Source organism: Argentina silus (assembly GCF_951799395.1).
Source record: "Argentina silus genome assembly, chromosome: 10".
Taxonomy (NCBI): Eukaryota; Metazoa; Chordata; class Actinopteri; order Argentiniformes; family Argentinidae; genus Argentina; species Argentina silus.
In genome coordinates this window covers 21,959,705-21,976,273 of record NC_139664.1, presented here as the reverse complement: position 1 = coordinate 21,976,273, position 16,569 = coordinate 21,959,705, and the positions used below count along the sequence as shown (strand labels likewise).

The 16,569-nt window shown below is 41.4% G+C and overlaps 2 protein-coding genes across 2 annotated transcripts in view; one reads left to right on the top strand and one right to left on the bottom strand.

Annotated features, from left to right (window-relative positions):
- Positions 1–16,569, bottom strand: part of slc4a7 (solute carrier family 4 member 7) — a 66,234-nt gene that overhangs the window by 4,988 nt on the left and 44,677 nt on the right. Inside the window, exons 14-23 of the mRNA XM_083678250.1 lie at positions 11,481–11,726; positions 11,014–11,119; positions 5,861–6,022; positions 5,341–5,454; positions 3,981–4,142; positions 3,121–3,372; positions 2,382–2,450; positions 1,956–2,129; positions 1,531–1,659; positions 738–817 (exon numbers count right to left, since the gene is read on the bottom strand). Coding sequence (XP_083534376.1) covers positions 738–817; positions 1,531–1,659; positions 1,956–2,129; positions 2,382–2,450; positions 3,121–3,372; positions 3,981–4,142; positions 5,341–5,454; positions 5,861–6,022; positions 11,014–11,119; positions 11,481–11,726 — 1,494 coding nt within the window. The remainder of the gene's footprint in view (positions 1–737; positions 818–1,530; positions 1,660–1,955; positions 2,130–2,381; positions 2,451–3,120; positions 3,373–3,980; positions 4,143–5,340; positions 5,455–5,860; positions 6,023–11,013; positions 11,120–11,480; positions 11,727–16,569) is intronic.
- On the top strand, positions 13,012–16,017 carry LOC310810678 (complement C1q-like protein 2; the record flags this gene model as incomplete). The annotated part of the gene is made up of 4 exons (XM_083678523.1): positions 13,012–13,195; positions 13,706–13,756; positions 15,475–15,600; positions 15,734–16,017. The coding sequence occupies 4 exons, from the start codon at positions 13,012–13,014 to the stop codon at positions 16,015–16,017; spliced, it is 645 nt and encodes a 214-aa protein (XP_083534649.1).

The window sequence follows — 16,569 nt, the reverse complement described above, 5'->3', positions numbered from 1 at the left end:
GATAAAAAAAGTACCTAAAAAGTCTGCAGAGGTCTGGAAAAAGGTCTTATCGGCAAATAAGACTAATATTATCATGTAACAGAGTGATTGAAGAGGGAAGTTTGGAGGAAAAAGGATCTGCCCAAGATTTACAGCATACCACCATCATCTGTGAAACATGGTGAAGGGGGTGTTATGGTTTGGGCATGTATATCTGCCACAACTGGCTAACTTGTCCGAAATGAAGATGTAACTTCTGACGGCAGCAACAGAATGTATTCTGAAGTGCACAGAAACCTCGCCATCGCGATGGGCCATAAAGTGGAAAGTCAATCTTCAGATTTAAATCCAGTTGAAAAAAGACCTACAAATTTTAATTTCTGAATAGTGAAACCAACATGTACAAAAACATCATTACATAAAAGCTAAGAATCCCTACTTAAACCTCATAGTAATTGTTTGACTTAAAATAAAATGTTTTGGATTATAGACCAAAAGAAGAAAAAATGCTTCACTGTCCCATTACTCTGCAAGGCACTGTATGTGGACTGTTTCGCCCCTAAGTTTGCCAGCTAATGAGTCATTTATTTATATTTAACGTTAATTAGCTACCACCAAACTCTCTCTAGCTGTGTCTCTCAAAAAAATCATAAAATTTTACTTTTAATTTATTTTGCAGTTTGTGACCTACCCACCTTCAGAGGCGCTCTGTTACTATTGTATCCATGACAACTGAATGCCCCCCCCCCCATACTCACCTAACTTTGAGGGTCTTCCCAGGATCTCCATCATATGGGTGTCCTATGCAGTCATGCACATCCAGCATCTGCTGTGCCTCCTACAACCAAGCACAGTAACAGCGATTGAGGACAGCACATCTCGAACCATGGGAGCACCGGGGTCATTATCTTCTACTGTACATGAAGCTCTTATAACAACACATTTACAGATCAAATAGCCCATGTTCTCAAACCACTGGGGTGGTCTGGGTCATTATCTTATTATCTCAAACCCAGATTCCAGGACATTTTTGGGAGAGGCGCTCAACTGGCCTGAACATCCCCCCACCGCCACGGCATTAGTCATTAGTCATAGACTTGGGCTGTCTGCCAAAATAAATAAGACGTGAGCAGCTACCTAAAGCACTATTCTTCATTTTGTGCCTTGAAATATTCTCCAATCTAGACTGTGTATAACCAGAATAGAATATTCAAAGTTTATGTCTTTGTGTAATCAGCATACTCAGGGGTCAGATTACCCCTGGTGATGGAAAACAATACCAATGCAACTTTATGGAATTACACTTGAGGTACACAGCAATGACCTTCTAGTGACCCTCATTCATTGTAGAGAGTTCTAGTTCTAGTTCAACCTTTGACCTAGACCTAGTTCAACCTTTGACCTAATCCTAGAATAAGACTAATCCTAGACTAAAATGCATTTTAGAGATTTTCTATGGAAATCTAGTCCAGGACTAAGATCAATCTGTGTCCAGGAAAACAGCCATTAGTGCAACAGTCCATCAGCACTCAGATTGACACACAGACACACCTTCTCTTTCTTCTTCTTGTCATCCTCCTTCTTTTTCTTGCTCTCAGGCATCAGGTCATCCAGCCAGCTCAGCTCCCTCTTAGAGAAGAAGAAGTCCAGCAGCTTCCGCACAAACACCAGGGCCAAGACCTAGAATTGAGAACAATTTCAAACATTAAAATCTGACTACTATTCATGTAGTCCTGTGATATCAGCTGTGGTAGTGGCACAGCCCTCAGACACGCATGGGATCCAATCCCACCTCACCCCCTTGACACTCTCTCTCCCTTTCTCTCTCTCTCTCTCTCTAAACTGTCTGAATGAATGGAGAAAATAGTAAAAGGTGGACCGAATTCCTTCATTAAAAAAAGTTGAAAAGATAATAACGGTTATAATATTATAATATCCATAACGCATGTAGTGTAGATGCCTGGGTGCAGAGTTACCATCATGGGGAAGACGACGGCGGCGGCAGAAACCTTGATGACCCACAGAAGCACCAGGCAGGTGAGCTGGACCAGGGTGAAGACGTGGACCTTCCACAAGGGCACGTAGCGCAGGTAGATCAGGTCGGGTTGGTGCTTGGATGGCATGCCGAACAGCTTGATACGGTCAAACAACTACAGGAGGACGAACCAAACACAACTTTGATTGAAAAAACTAAACAAAACAATAATAATCACTGCAGCACAAACCTACTAACACATGGGACATGACTTACTAGAAATACTTTGAATTCTTCACAAACATAAAACAGAGACCCATTGCACACACATGCACACTTGCATTCATTAAAACAGTGACCCATAGCACAAAGACACTAAAACAGTGATGGCACACGCATGATAACACACACTCACACACATACACACCTGGATGCCTTTGAGTGATGACACGCCCATGTAGAGGAACACCCCGTAAAGTACTGGCATGGGAATGAACTAGAAAAGAAAAAAAAGGTTGTTTTGTAATTTTATTTTTATTTTGTCACCCACACACCACCTCTAGTGCCCTCAATAAATGCGTTTTGGTAGAGAAAGAAGACATTGACAGCCCAAAAAACCAGTGCTATTATCAGATGCACCGTGCTGCTTGATAAGTGCATTAATCTATTGGAAATCTGGCACATCTTGCCACTGAGGCGAAATTCAGTTAGACCAGGGGTGCCCAATACGTCAATTACGATCGACCGGTCGATCACGAGAGTAGTGCCGGTCGATCGCTTGCATTTTTTTATGTCGTTAGATCATTTTGACTTAGTCATTTTGAAAGTAGCTCGCAAGCCGAAAAAGTGTGGGCACCCCTGAGTTAGACATTCCAACCGTTTTAAACACAGTAACATAGAACTATTAGCGCCGTTAGAAAGCTTGAATGTTACATCCTGCACCTTCAATTTAAAAAATGTTTATAAAATGCATATCATCAACTGATGAAAGAAGCGCACTTTGATTTTATTTGAAAATGAATAAACACACATTAACTGATCAAGATGAAGACAATCACCCCCCATACAAGGCTGTTCTAGGGATCAGCTGCATGAAGCACATCTTGGATCCCACTCTATCTACTGGACACACACACACACACGTCTCGTAGCTGCGACGCCCTTGCCTTCAGCGCAGAGGTCATGAAGACGGAGCAGCCCATGAGGACAAAGATCATGAAGCCGGTGACCCTCTGCTCCCTGATGCCCAGGAACTTGGGCTGCTCCCCGGGGGCCGAGCACTCGGACTCCAGCTTCAGGCTGTTGACGTGAGATATGGACAGGACCGTGGCCGCCACGAACCAGGGCAGGCCCATGATGGAGCACACGCCCAGCATCACCGACACAACCAGCAGGTCCAGGTGGTAGCCACAGCCTTTCTACAATGGGAGAGGGTGTGTGAGTGTGTGTGTGTGTGTGCGAGAGAGAACGTCAGGTGTGGCTTTCGGACTATGATAACAATATATCACAGAGACAGATACACACACGCACACGCACGCGCACGCACACACACACACACACACACACACACACACACACACGATGCATACAAAATAAATTGGGGTTAGGGTTAGATAAGACATTTGTTCTACTGTAGATGCATTGCATTATGCAAAAGGAAGCCAGGACATACTGATGTAGTTTATTCAATTTGTCCATTTCTTCCCCATCTAACTCTCCCTGTATTCTGCCTGCCCCCTTTCTTTTCCCAGTCCTGAACCTTACCATCTCTTCCCCAAAGCTCCCCCTCTCCCAGTCTCTCTCTCTTTCTTATCTATTCTGCCCCCTTTCTTTTCCCATTCCTCCACACTTCCCCTATCCATCTCTTCCCCAAAGCTCCCCCTCTCTCTTTCTTCCCCCACCCATCTCTCTTCCCCAATTTCCATGCCACCCTCACTCTCGCACCATCCCACTCTCTCCCTTCCTCCACATTCACCCGCACTTCTATGTCTCTCTATCTCCCGGGCCATCCCTCTTTTCATCTCACCTTCAGTTTGTGTTCCTTCCTGTTGATGATGACAGCAGTGATCTGCTGGTCCATAAAGATGAGGATGGTGCAGAGTAAAGCAGGGACGGCTGCAGCCAGCAATGTCCACCAGGGGTTAGTGCCCAGTGGAGAGATCAGCCAACCACGGTTCTTAGAGGTGGGCTGTGGACCATACGGGGTACATTAATGCCATTGTTTAAGCTCTTAAAATTACTATTTGACTAATTTCCACCTAAAAAGCAGTTTAGTTTGGGTCTGGTTATAACATTAGAATATGATGATCAGATGCAAAAGCAGAATGCCATTTAATGGGTAACACCTTGATGTTTCGTGTGGATATGCTCAGATCATCGTTCAGAACAACATACTACACGACAAGTAAATAATAATCAAATGAATAATCAAATTAAAGCAGAATTTGGGCCTGTCCAGTTTACATGCATCTACAAAGCCTTTATGTTTAATAAAGACACAAACAAATGCCTAATTATTGAGAACTGTGTGTCTTTTGCATGGGTGTGTGTGGGTTGGATGTGGCTGGGTTGGGGATGGGCCTCAATCTCAAATTGCAGATTGCAATATGCAGGAAATTATGCAGAGCATTCAATTTAGTTTTTGAATACTTTGCGACTTTTAGAAAAAGGGCAATACTATTTAAATTCATGTCAGGGTATTCGTTCATGAAGGGAATTATTTGTACCAGGTATAATCCAAATAGAACTTGGATAGGACCCCTACTGAGGAAAAGTAATTTAAAAAGGTGTTTACATTTTTCCACAAGCCTTTGATTATTTTGGGAAATAGTGGCGTATTTTTAAAGAAAGTCCCATTCTGTGACTGACGCACAATGGTGATCTGTAAATATTTGAATTATAACGAGTTACTTTTTAGGTCATGGATCAAAATTAGCTTTTACCAATCACATAATCACATCGCAAATACAAATAACAAATAATACTGGCACATTCATCTGTGACTTTTGTTAGCAACTGATCTGTCTGTGTCAGACATTGAAGGGAAGAAATATTCCAATGACTTTCAAAATGTAGGAATTGTCAATGAGGAACATATGCTGTGGTTGGTTCATATAAAAAAATGAATCAAAAAACTTTTCTGAACTATATGATATACATTCCTGAAGTATGTCCTGTATCAAGAGACATGTTTTTAGGATGTATAATCTGTTACATAAAACTCTAAAGCACTTCTCCTGCAAATATACTACCATCCCACTGGGACCATCTACATTGAGAAATACATTTTTAACAACATACTTTGTTCCTGGGAATCACTTATTCACATGCACAATTTATACCATTCAGTAGTGAAATATTACAACAACACAGAAAATTCCACATACCTCAAAGCGGTCAGGAACGTTCAGTTTTGGAGAGGGAATGCCCACCAGGTAATCGACCAGGACCATGATCATGATGGTCAGGAAGATCGCAAAGTCACTGATGGTGGAGCGCACCTGCAAAGAAAAGATTCAGTGTGACAGTCAACGACAAGGACCGAAAGAGAGAGGTAAAAAAGGTAAGTGCAGCATTTTGAATTTGGTGGCCAAAAATAAGCAATACCCAACACAAAATCACCACAATTTGTATTAAATTTGTAAATGAAAGAATTAATGTAGAAAATAAATGAAAACAAGCCAATTTCAACTTTCACTAGCCAAGTAGTGCAACATTTACAGTAAGCTTCAGAGCTAGCATTTTTTTTTTTAATAAGTGGTAAATCTCAAGTGTACTTTATTCAGAGCTATGTTGATGCTGGATTACTATTCTCCTGACTATTTATTTGCCAAACCAATTCTAAAATAAAAACAGACTGCGACCAGCCTTGACATTCCCACACTTTCAGCATGCGTAATCCCAGACCTTGGTGGGGAAGTAACGCCTGGTCTTGAACTGCTTGAGGAAGGCAGAGAGGAAGAAGGTGGTGAAGAAGAGAATGACGGACCAGAAGAGCACGTCGGGGATGTAGGGGCGGTCGTGGCTGCAGGCCTGGCCCACAAACACCCCATTGAGCCTAGTGCACTCCTACAATGGAGAGGGAGAGGGAGAGAGAGCGAGAGAGAGAGAGAAAGTAAGGGGGAGAGTCAAGTCACAAGTGGGTCCGAGATCAGATCAAATCAAATAATAACCAGCAAAAAAAAAACGCTCCTCGCTCACAAGGATTTGTCTGCACTCTGCTCTCACGCTCCACTACCGTGCGTTTATCGCTTGCTGGGAAATTATGCCGCTCAAGACTCGCTCCTTTACAATGTAATTTTACCCTTTTTTTTGTATGATAAATATTTTATTATGGGAAAATGGAATGAGACAAATCACAAATGTACAGGTATTCTGATAAGAAATATATGCAAAATAAATTATACATAGGCCTGCATGCTGCAATCATACATTCAGTGCCTTCGGAAAGTATTTAGACCCCTTCACCTTTTCCAAATTTTTTTGTGTTATAGACTCAATTTAAAATTGATTAAATTAAAAGATTTTGCCATCAATCCACACACAATACCCCAGAATGACAAAGCGAAAACACGTTTTTTGAAATTTCAGTAAATTTATTAAAATTAAAATACCTCATGTACATAAGTATTCAGACCCTTTGCTATGACACTCATAGAAAAATTAGCCAAAATGCACAAATGTCATCAACAAATCACTCAATAAGTTGAATTGAGTCCATCTTAATGCAAGGATAATCGTTTATCGATTTGCAATGGAATCAATTACACACTTACCTATGAATTGAATTTGAAAGCTTCTGAGAATGACACATTTAAATCTAATTCCCATAGGGATTTTAAGGTGGTAGTGTCATTGGTCTGTTAAAACATCATAGAATAGAACATGCTCAGTCCACAATTTGTATTTACCATCCCTATAGAAGTCACCCAAAACCTCAATGCCTTTCTGTAACCAACCCTTCCACCAAAAAGGAATTTACAATTTATCTATGCATAATTTGGGGTTGTCCCAGACACAAGAACTCACATTCAGAAAAGGGTAAAAATTAAACATCTTTGCCACCCTTTATATAATGGGGTGGGATCAAGTGTGAGGTGACAAGGAGGCAGTAATTACAACTAATAACAGGTAGAGGGGAGCAGAGGTCTTCTTATTGACCACACCAAGGGGGAGCTCCCTGTGGGAGGAGATGCCATTGAGCTAAGTGCCTCAGACAGAAAGCATAGTGAAATTTGGTATCCCTAGTCCACCCTGGTCTACCCGTTTCTGAAGTCTTTCCATAAGAAAACATTACAGAGTCTATGGAACTCATGGAGATAGTTGACAGGAACCCTGATCGGGAGAGAGTGTAATGTAATTAACAACATTAATCTTAAGCACGTTCGCCTTTCCCCAAAGTGAGAGATATAGGGGCAACCATCTATCAATATCAGACCTGAATTTGTCAAGAAGGGGCCTAAGACATAGTTTTGGGGCAGTGAGAGTCAAAGGGAGAGCCTGACACTTAGAACAGTCAATTTTGTACCCAGAACATTTGTAAAATGAATTAATTGTGTTGAGTAATGTGGGAACAGTCTTTTCTGGGTTGGTGACCAGTGTCAGTATATCATCTGTGCAGAGCACCAATTTATGGGTTGTTTGGCCAATCTGAATTCCAGGGAAATTAAGGTCTAGCCGGATAGAGGCAGCTAGGGACTTCAGTGCAAGAGCGAAAATCGTGGGAGATAAAGAGTCCCCTGTCTGGTACCTCTGCACAGCTGGAAATATGGAGAAATAAGCCGGCCAATAAAGACTTTGCCAAACCCAAAAGCTTCTACCGTCAAAAATAAGTACTTCCACTCGACTCAAACGCTTTTTGCATCAAGGGAAAGGGCAGCTGTGGGAGGGTTGTCATCCCGTACATGCCATATAATATTGACCAGACGCCTGATATTATCTGTGGAATATCGATTGCGTATGAACCCCACTTGATCTGGGTGGATCAGGGTGGAATTAACTCTAATCTAATCGGTTGGCTAGTATTTTAGAGAGGATTTTCCCATCACAATTTATTAAAGAAATTGGTCTATAGCTTTTAGAATCCGTTGGAGGAGACAAGCACCTGGGAAAGTGTTGGTGGGAGGGAGCCAGTTTCTTGAGCCTCTGTGGCTAGGTAGAGCATGGCGCTAACAACGCTTAGGTTGGGGGTTCGTTACCCGCTGAGACCATATATACTGAAAAATGTATGCACTCAATGCAATGTAAGTCGCTTTGGATAAAAGCGTCAGCTAAATGGTATATATATGTATATGCATATACACACACTCACCGGCCACTTTATGTACACCTGTTTAACTGCTCGTTAACGCAAATACCTAATCAGCCAATCACATAGCAGCAACTCAATCATGACAATGAGTTCACTGTACTCCAATGGCCTCCACAGTCACCAGATATCAATCCAATAGATTACCTTTGGGATGTGGTGGAACGGGAGATTCGCATCATGGACAAATCTGCAGCAACTGCGTGATGCTATCATGTCAATGTGGACCAAAATCTCTGAGGAATGTTTCCAGCACCTTGTTGAATCTATGCCACAAAGAATTAAGGCAGTTCTGAAGGCAAAAGAGGGTCCAACCCGGTACTAGCAAGGTGTACCTAATAAAGTGTGTGTGTGTGTGTGTGTGTGTGTGTGTGTGTGTGTGTATATATATATATATATATATATATATATATATATATATATATATATATATATATATATAGAGAGAGAGAGAGAGAGAGAGAATATGATCTGGAACCTGATTGAAGTCCCCTCCCATCAATATTGGATAATAATTTCCCATCTCTATCAGTTTACACTAAGTCACAAAAAAGGCGGGTCGTCTACACTCACAAACACTTTATTAGGAACACCTGTACACCTTCTCATGGTGGAGGTGGTGTAATGGTGTGGGGAATGTTTACTTGGCACACTTTGGGCCCGTTAATACCAATCAGTCATCACTAGAATGCCACAGCCTATTTGAGTATTGTTGCTGACTATGTGCATCCCTTCATGGCCACAATTTACCCATCTTCTAATGGCTACTTCCAGCATGATAATGCAGCTTGTCACAAAGCAAAAGTCATCTTCAAACTAGTTTCATGAACATGACAATGAGTTCAGTGTTCTTCAGTGGCCTTCCCAGTCACCGGATCTGAATCCAATAGAACACCTTTGGGATGTGGTGGAACGGGAGATTCACAGCTTGAAAGTGCACCTGAAAAATCTGCAGGAATTGCATGATGCAATCATGTCATCGTGGACCAGAATCTCAAAGGAATGTTTCCAACATCTTGTGGAATTACTGCCATGAAGAATTGAGGCTGTTTTGAGAGCAAAGGGAGGCCCTACCCAGTATTAGTACAGTGTTCCTAATAAAGTTCTATGTGAGTGTATATTTGGAGCATAGATTCGGAGCACTTCCATTGCTATCCTTATAAACTTTTTTACTCTTAAATTGCAAATGCTTCTTCACTAAGATAGCCACATCTCTGCTTCTACTAGAGCCAACAGAATAAAAAGTGTGTCACACCTAAACTCTACATAGCATTTTAGACTCTGTTTCTGTGAGGTGTGTCTCCTGTAGGAGCACAACATAGTATTTCTTAGGTTTAAGAGTGGCTAGAATTGTTTTACTCTTTACCAACTGACTCATTCTCTTTGCATTAAAAGTACAAAAGCTGGGCCCCCTACTATTAGAACTCTTAGTACAACTTCAGACAAAATAACCAGTGTGACACAGCTTCAAAGAGAGGAAAGGAGGGGGGGGGCATAAACAAATACAGAAAACAAAAAAGAAAAACTGAGACCATTGGTGCACATCTCAAAAGGTGGCACCGAACACTTAACATTCGTTTCCAAATCGCAAAATCGAGCCGCATTAAAAAAGATAACGCCACCGCATATGACATGAATGAATTATTATACATAGCAGCATCAGAATTATAAACTCGCTGTCAGTAATCAATCACCCGAATGGAGGTATTAACCCAGATTCCAGGAGCTATGGAATGAGGCAAAATGTATCTGAATGTTAAATAAAGACAATAAAAGTATCAGGCTATATTTTGCAGCCAGCCCCTGTGGGCATCTATAGACGTAAACCCAGTGGGAATAAAATATCAGTCCATCCCAATTATGTACTAAAACATAAACCTACTTGAAGGGCTGGATAACATTATGGGACAGCAGTGAAAGATGTTAGCAAAGCTACTTCCGTTGACAAGTGTCCACTGGTGATATTCACAGTGTTGATGAATTGTAGAGCCATCTTGTGGTCATGAAATTCTTGCTTCCTTCTTTGGTGATGTGGATCCTCAGAATGGCGGGGTAAAGAAGGATGAATGTCACTTGGCGTTCATGCAGCTCACTTTGCATTCCTTGAATTCATTTCGCTGGGTCTCAACTGCTTTCCAGTAGTCCTGGTAAATGCTGATTCTGCTTCCCTGCCAGTTTAGATCCTTCTTCACTCTTGCAGCTCTCTGGACGCGTAGAACATCTTGTAAGCACAGGGACTTAGCAATGAAGGCTTGCGGTGGATCAGAGCCGTCAATGGTCCTGATCCGGATGGGCTCACTCAATAATCAAGCCTCTCGGGAAGCTGATGTCGAGCAGCTCGGGAATGACCTTCTCCAGAAAAGCGGTAGCATCTCCACCCTCACATGATTCTGGAAATCCTCTGAAGCGCAAGTTGTTTCTCCAGATTCTCCCTCGAGGTTAGGATCAGGAGTCTTCCCCGTATGGCGTTTTGTTCAATCTTTCTTCGCCTGTTCGGACATCTTCAGCTTAGTCTATCATTTAGAAAGCTCTGAAGTGATGAAACAAAACTGCTTTGTACCGAAATATTAAATAAATTAGCGACGGCACAAATTCACCAGGTTGCGTCACATGACTCACCATCTATTGTTACCATCTATTGTGTAACTATTCAATATTTAACTAGTGAAGGAATAACCAGACTCTGTTCACTCGGCTCACATGCTCTGACACACACAGACACAGACACAGACACACACACACACAAACTTACTGTCACACCGAGTTCGCTCCAAGATATGGATTCTGGGGTGAGCTCACTGTGGTTCCAGAGCTGTTGGATCTCAGGTGTGGCATTAGCCGGCGGAGAACATTGACACCTGAGATGGAGTCAGCACACCACATCAAAAAAACTAACCAACTCTCCACTTAACCATGTGGTATGGCATTTAAGTCAGCTGTCATGACTAACTCATTGTGTTAATGCTGTGACAGATACAGATATCTATTTACAGAATTACTACTACCATAATGTCTTGCGGCTGAGAAAGTTCAGTTGAAAACATGTCAAGATGCTGAGTTAGAGAGATGGCATTAGCTGCTCTAGTCGAAAGTATTTACTAAAGAACCCTTTCATCTCATATCCAACATTGGAGTCATTGCTTTAGAAGCTAAGTTTAGTTACAATACAGGATACCTATTTTACAAGGTGAAAAGGGAGGCCATTTTTGTAGTTCTTACGTGTAGAAGGTGAGGTTGTCCAGGTGGTTGTGCATGTTGACGGGGTAGTGTTCCCCCAGGTGGAAGAGCTTCTCCAGGGCCTCATAGATGAAGATGATGCAGATGAGCGCGGCAAAGGCCTCTTCGGTGAAGCGTGTGATGTAGCAGACAAGAGAGCTGGCGTCAGTGGCCACCAGGACAAGGCACAGGAAGGCTGTCCACAGACCGATACTGGTGCGCAAAGACAGATAGGAGAGGCCGTAGTCACTGGAGAGGAGAGAGAGCATTAGACACGTATACACACACACGCACACACTTCATTGACTGTCCTGAAGGCACACAACATACTGTAATACAATGGTGGCATTTCCCATGGCTTGAACCAATTCCTCCTTGTTTGTGACATAAGAACCAAGTTGGACCATCTTCTCTGGTGATGCTCTGCCAGGCCTGTACTGCAGACATCTTCACTTGTTGTTTGTTTTGAGGTATTTTTGCCTAAAATCTTATCATCAAATGTATATCTGAAGATTGACTTGGCCAGTGAAGACCTTTCCACTTTTTGGCCCTGAAAAACCTAGTTGCTATGGCAGTATGATTTGGGTCATTGTCTTACTCTATGATGAAGTGCCATCCAATGCATCTGGAGGCATTTACTTGCACTCGAGCAGAAAAGATGTTTCTATACACTTCAGAATTAATTCTGAAGTGGTACGTTGGATTAATACAAGGAGAGGTTGGGTCAGGTGATCAAGATGGATGTTGCAACACACGCATAACACAAGAATGATGTAATGGAAAAATACTAGACTAGGAAAGGACAAATCAGAGTAGGTATATGTTTTCTTCGGCAGGGCAACATCTCTGGATGGAACGGATTGGCGATATCTCTACCTGGAACGGATCGGGTGTCAGGGGGGTGTGACCAGCCCGTGAACCAACAAGGGAAGAGCCAAGTCTAAACCACGGCTCCTCCCCAACCAAATAGCCAATCACAATCACTTTATTTACTGTAAATGCTTTGCGTGACTTTTTGAATGTAGAAATTTTTGGAAGGTTGGTTACAGTTTAACAGCTTGCTGACTGTGATTTTCTTTGCCAAAAATGGTCCTTGTACAAGCTTGGAATTCTGACTTATAAATAAATAGCTAAAAGTAAGAAGTAGTTTGTCTTCTCCTTCAAATAAATGAACACGTTTTCATAACGTAACAATCTAGAAACCCTGAAAGCATGCTGTATCAGAAGTTTTCAGGGTTTCTAGATTGTTATGTCCAATTGAGAATATGATCCGATATTTGCTCACCCGCCCCATTTCACCCCATTTCACCGAACCCTGAATCAGGAGTTAATATGATCAATAGTTAACCTCCATGACCTGGTAAACATGTTTTTCCCCACTGTGAGACCAGACAGATAAGATCTCCAATTTGTGTGTGTGTGTGTGTGTGTGTGTGTGTGTTTACCAGTCTCTATAAGAGCACAGGGGAATAGGATCAACATTATACTCTTACCCTTTTCTCTGCAGACAGGCACACACATCCTGTAAGAGACCATGGCATCACGTTCCTTGCTGCTGTTGACCCTAGCCTGCCTGTATTTGGCCGCCTCCAGCCAAATGAGAGAGGACAACCCCCTCAACGACACCATGTTGGAAGAGACCCGAGACAGCTTGGTAGAGCTGAAGAACATGACTGAACTTCGAATCATCATAATGGGACTCATGACTCAGAACCAGCGTAAGCTAGGCACATGGATAACCACATTTTCAATGTTGCATAGCTTTTCTGAGATCGAAATTATAATAATGAAATGCTAATTCAGTTTTTATGTCTGAATTCTGTGATCCTGTCTGTGTTTACCGCATGGTGGAAATGAAAAGGGCCTAATAATGATTAATAATTCGATACTCGAGAAAGGGGTGTTATTTTTGCACAATACAATGCAAGCAGAAAATGTTACCCAAAAGTGTTCTTTTCTCCATTTCTATGGGTGTGTGTGTGTATAAAGAATGACATTGATATGTTGACAAGGCAAATATTGCTAGGCTCCCATGGATGTTGCACTATTATAGATTTTACATGCATGCTGTGTCGTGTTCTTCTTAACAGATTGTTGTCACATTTTTACGCTGTATGTGTGTCATTAAGTGTGCAGTGGGTCTGTATACTATGACACTGTAAAGTGGAAGTGTACAGATTTTGTACTTTGGGTGCACTATCCCTTTAACTCCTGCTCCTTGTTGACAGAACTGACACAGAAACTGGAGACGGTTGAGAAAGACCTGAAGACCATCAAAGGTAGGAAACCACTTCAGAGAGTGGCAAGGTTACGATCAAAGAATACCATTACAACGAACATATCTCGAGACAAACATACAGTAGCAAGCCTGTATAGAAAGCTCCTGTAATATATATATATATATATATATATATATATATATATATATATATATATATATATATACTGTAATTATAGCTATTTAAGATAGATTGTGGAATGTGATCAAATATTTGTAATTGATATTTATTTGATATTCAAGACTCTGCTAGTGCAAGTAACGTGACTAACTGTGACCAGTCGCTAATATAGCTGAAAAAATATATATATATTTTTGAAAATATTCTAACCTGTGCAGTTTTAAAAACTGTCTCTGTTTCTGGAATATACCCAGCATCTGGTGGGGTCAATGGGTCGCAGACTTCAGGCAGATGTTGCATGCAAAGGATTGTTGACAAAATATTAAACTAATGAGTACTTTATTTGGACATATAATTTTTTTACAATGCTTTTGGGGAAGCATGTTTAAAAAATATTGTACTTTCTAAATGGTGAACCCAATCTCAAAAAAAGCTGAGAATCTCTGACAAAATGGCTAATCTTTCCAATACTTATGAAAGGTACTGTAAATTCATTGTCACTTTAATTTATTTGACAATGCAAAATAGTAATTTATTATAAATAAATAGCCCAGCCTACGTAGAAAGGTACTACAAATTAAATACATCAAATAGGGGTGAAATGGGGCGGGCGAGCAAATATCAGATCATATTCTCAATTGGAATTTGTAAGTACATATTGATAACAAATGAAATATCCAGATCAGTTTCTTTTTTATTTTTGGAGGGACAACAGTGTACTGTATAAATAGAAGATCCTATATGTAATTCTGTCGATGCTACGATGATGGATAGAGGCATCGTACAGGTCGGAATAAGCTGAGACGGCTACAATCAACTTCTCTGTGTCCTCAAATAGAGGTGAAATGGGCCAGGCGCGCAACTAGACTCATCAGATTTTCATCACACTGCCCAGCCTACTTCACTCAGACTTCACTCAGATTTTTCATTTCCGTAGAAATGAATGGAGGAGATGTATCGCCATCTGAAATCAGATCTGGTGGATTTGCCCCGTGATAGTTTTAGTAAGATGTAGAGATACATTATGAATGTGTGTGTCATTATACAACAAGTGTACAGTAAACATGTTGTCCCCTACACATGATGTAGCGCCTCTCCTTGTGTGAATTGGTGACAATTATTCAGACGCATAACTGAAAAGTGCTGATTTTATTCATTATCAGTCTTGACAGTACTATTTCAAAACAGTAAATTGGCCAAACGGTGAGGTCTGAAAAGCTTTGTATTCTTCTCTTTGCACTGTATTATTTCCAATAACAACAACCTATCACCGCACCGTCACAAGATGAATCGGCGTCACCTTGAAACTCCTAACAACGGATCTCAATGGCAAGACACATTATTCACCATAGTTTCATCAATTTTCAATTCATTTGGCCAATCAAACTTTTGTAGATGCTGCAACTGTATGTCAAGATGCATCATTTACCCAAGTTTCTTCAAAATTGTCCTCGTAATGTCGGAAAAAAAGTGTGACATATAAACGGACAAAAAGGCGTGTGACATATGTACGGACAGCGATTGATCCAGAGATTGACCCAATATCATTTTGGGGGACAATTATGCATATGCTGGTAAGTACATTTTTGTGTTGGCAGAAACACCTAAGGTGGCATTTGCTGCATCGTTGGGAGGCAATGGACTCCAAAAGACACTTGGCAAGAAAAAACTTGCCTACAAAGATGTCTTGACCAATGTCGGTGGTGCATATGACCCAGAGACAGGTAACGCACACAGACACACAAGATTCAAAATCACAAAAGTACACACACACACACACACACACACACACACACACACACACACCACTTTCAAGCCATTCATTATTCCACATGTTGAAAATAATCTGCTTCTCAGGCGTGTTCAAGGCACCAGTCCGTGGCATCTACTACATCCGCTTCACGGCCAATGCCCCCTCCGACTACACCATGAGCTCAGTGCTCTACAAGAACGACGACGAGATCATGCTTATCGCCCATGAGGCGCCCTCTGGTGGGGGCAGTGACACCGCTTCCAACGGTGCCCCCTTCTTGCTGGAGGAAGGAGACGAGCTCCAGATGAAACTCTGGGAGAGGACCCAGATCTGGGACAACAGCAACCACCACAGCACCTTCAGTGGTTTCCTGCTTTTCCCGTTGTGAGGGAGGAGTACTGGACTCGACTGTGTAATATGTGTGCTTGGTTGCAAAATGGTAAAATAAACTACACAGGCTTGAAAGCAGACCATGAGATGTGCAGGATTGTTCATATACAGTGCCCTGCATAAGTAATAGAACAGTGAAGCATTTTTTTTATTTATTTTTTTAGCTCTACACTCCAAAAGTTTGGATTTTAAATCAAACAATTATCATGGAGGTTAAAGTTGGGATTCTCAGCTTGTATTTGATGGTATTGGTGTACATATTAGTTTCACCATTCCGAAATTACACCACCTTTTTATGCATAGTCGCCCTTTTTCAGGGTACCCAAAAGTAATGCGATTTAAGAAATGTCCAAATTAAGCACTCATCACTCACTCAGACAAGATGTTTCTATACACATAGAAAATACATGACCAAACCATGCATGTTTCACAGATGAGGTGATATGCTGTAAATCTTAGGCAGATTAATCGTATCTGTCCACAAGACCCTTTTCCAGAACTCTGCAGGCTTTTTAGGTACTGTAACCTGACCATCCATTTTTAGGATAAC